The sequence below is a fragment of the Nicotiana attenuata genome, unplaced genomic scaffold (assembly GCF_001879085.1).
Source record: "Nicotiana attenuata strain UT unplaced genomic scaffold, NIATTr2, whole genome shotgun sequence".
Lineage (NCBI taxonomy): Eukaryota > Viridiplantae > Streptophyta > Magnoliopsida > Solanales > Solanaceae > Nicotiana > Nicotiana attenuata.
In genome coordinates this window covers 30954-31812 of record NW_017671394.1, presented here as the reverse complement: position 1 = coordinate 31812, position 859 = coordinate 30954, and the positions used below count along the sequence as shown (strand labels likewise).

At 45.3% G+C, this 859-nt stretch overlaps 1 protein-coding gene across 1 annotated transcript; it reads right to left on the bottom strand.

The window, feature by feature from the left end:
- Nucleotides 1–258: 258 nt before the first annotated feature.
- On the bottom strand, nucleotides 259–645 carry LOC109208023 (uncharacterized mitochondrial protein AtMg00810-like). Its single transcript, XM_019371021.1, has one exon. It carries the CDS (start codon nucleotides 643–645, stop codon nucleotides 259–261), a length of 387 nt encoding a protein of 128 aa, XP_019226566.1.
- Nucleotides 646–859: the final 214 nt, after the last annotated feature.

Below are 859 nucleotides of genomic sequence, written 5' to 3'. Positions count from 1 at the left end.
AGAGCTCCTTGACACTGTACTTTGTTTCTTGGACTTCCAGGAGATAAGAGAGTCTCATAGCTTTATCACAAACCCACTCACTGATCTTCTAGTCATTGGGCAAGTGGCCCAATCTGCATCACAATACACTATGAGCTAGTCAGAAGACTGAGATGATAGCAGAATCCCCAGCCCTGGTGCATTCTTTAGGTACCTTACCACTCTCATTGCTCCTTCCAAATGTGACTTCTTTGGCTTGTGCATGAACTGGCTTAAATTTTATACAACATAGCTGATGTCTGGCCTTGTCATGGTAAGATACAGCAGCTTCCCAACTAATTTTTGATAGCTGCTTGGATCACTAAGTAACTCATCAGCATCCACAGCTCCATGAGCATTGGCTTGATCATACTCTACACTGGTGAGCTTATGGCTTGTGTCAAGAGGTGTGCAGGCCGGTTTAGAACCTGCAAGCCCAAGTGTGGCAATAAGATCAAGTGGGAACTTCCTTTGACAAACCAAAATGCTTTGTCTTCTCCTTGCAACTTCAAGATCAAGGAAGTATCTCATCTCCCCCAGGTCCTTGATCTTGAAGTGATGTTGGAGCATAGCTTTGGCATCCTGAATCAATTGACGAGATGAGCCAGTGATCAAGAGGTCATCCATATAGATCAAGATGATGACCAAACCAGAACTTGACCTCTTACTGAAGAGGGAATAATCATGATGGCTCTACACAAAGCCTGAGGAAGAGAGGGCCTCACTGAGCTTCAAGTTCCATTGCCGAGATGCCTGCTTGAGCCCATACAAGGACTTCTGAAGCTTGCAAACTCTAGGAGTCTCCCCCTCACCTAAAAGACCAGGAGGTGGAGTCATATAC

What these genes read in the sequence shown, in the direction of transcription:
- LOC109208023 (XM_019371021.1), bottom strand. Translation starts at nt 645, where the DNA reads ATGGATGACCTCTTGATCACTGGCTCATCTCGTCAATTGATTCAGGAT.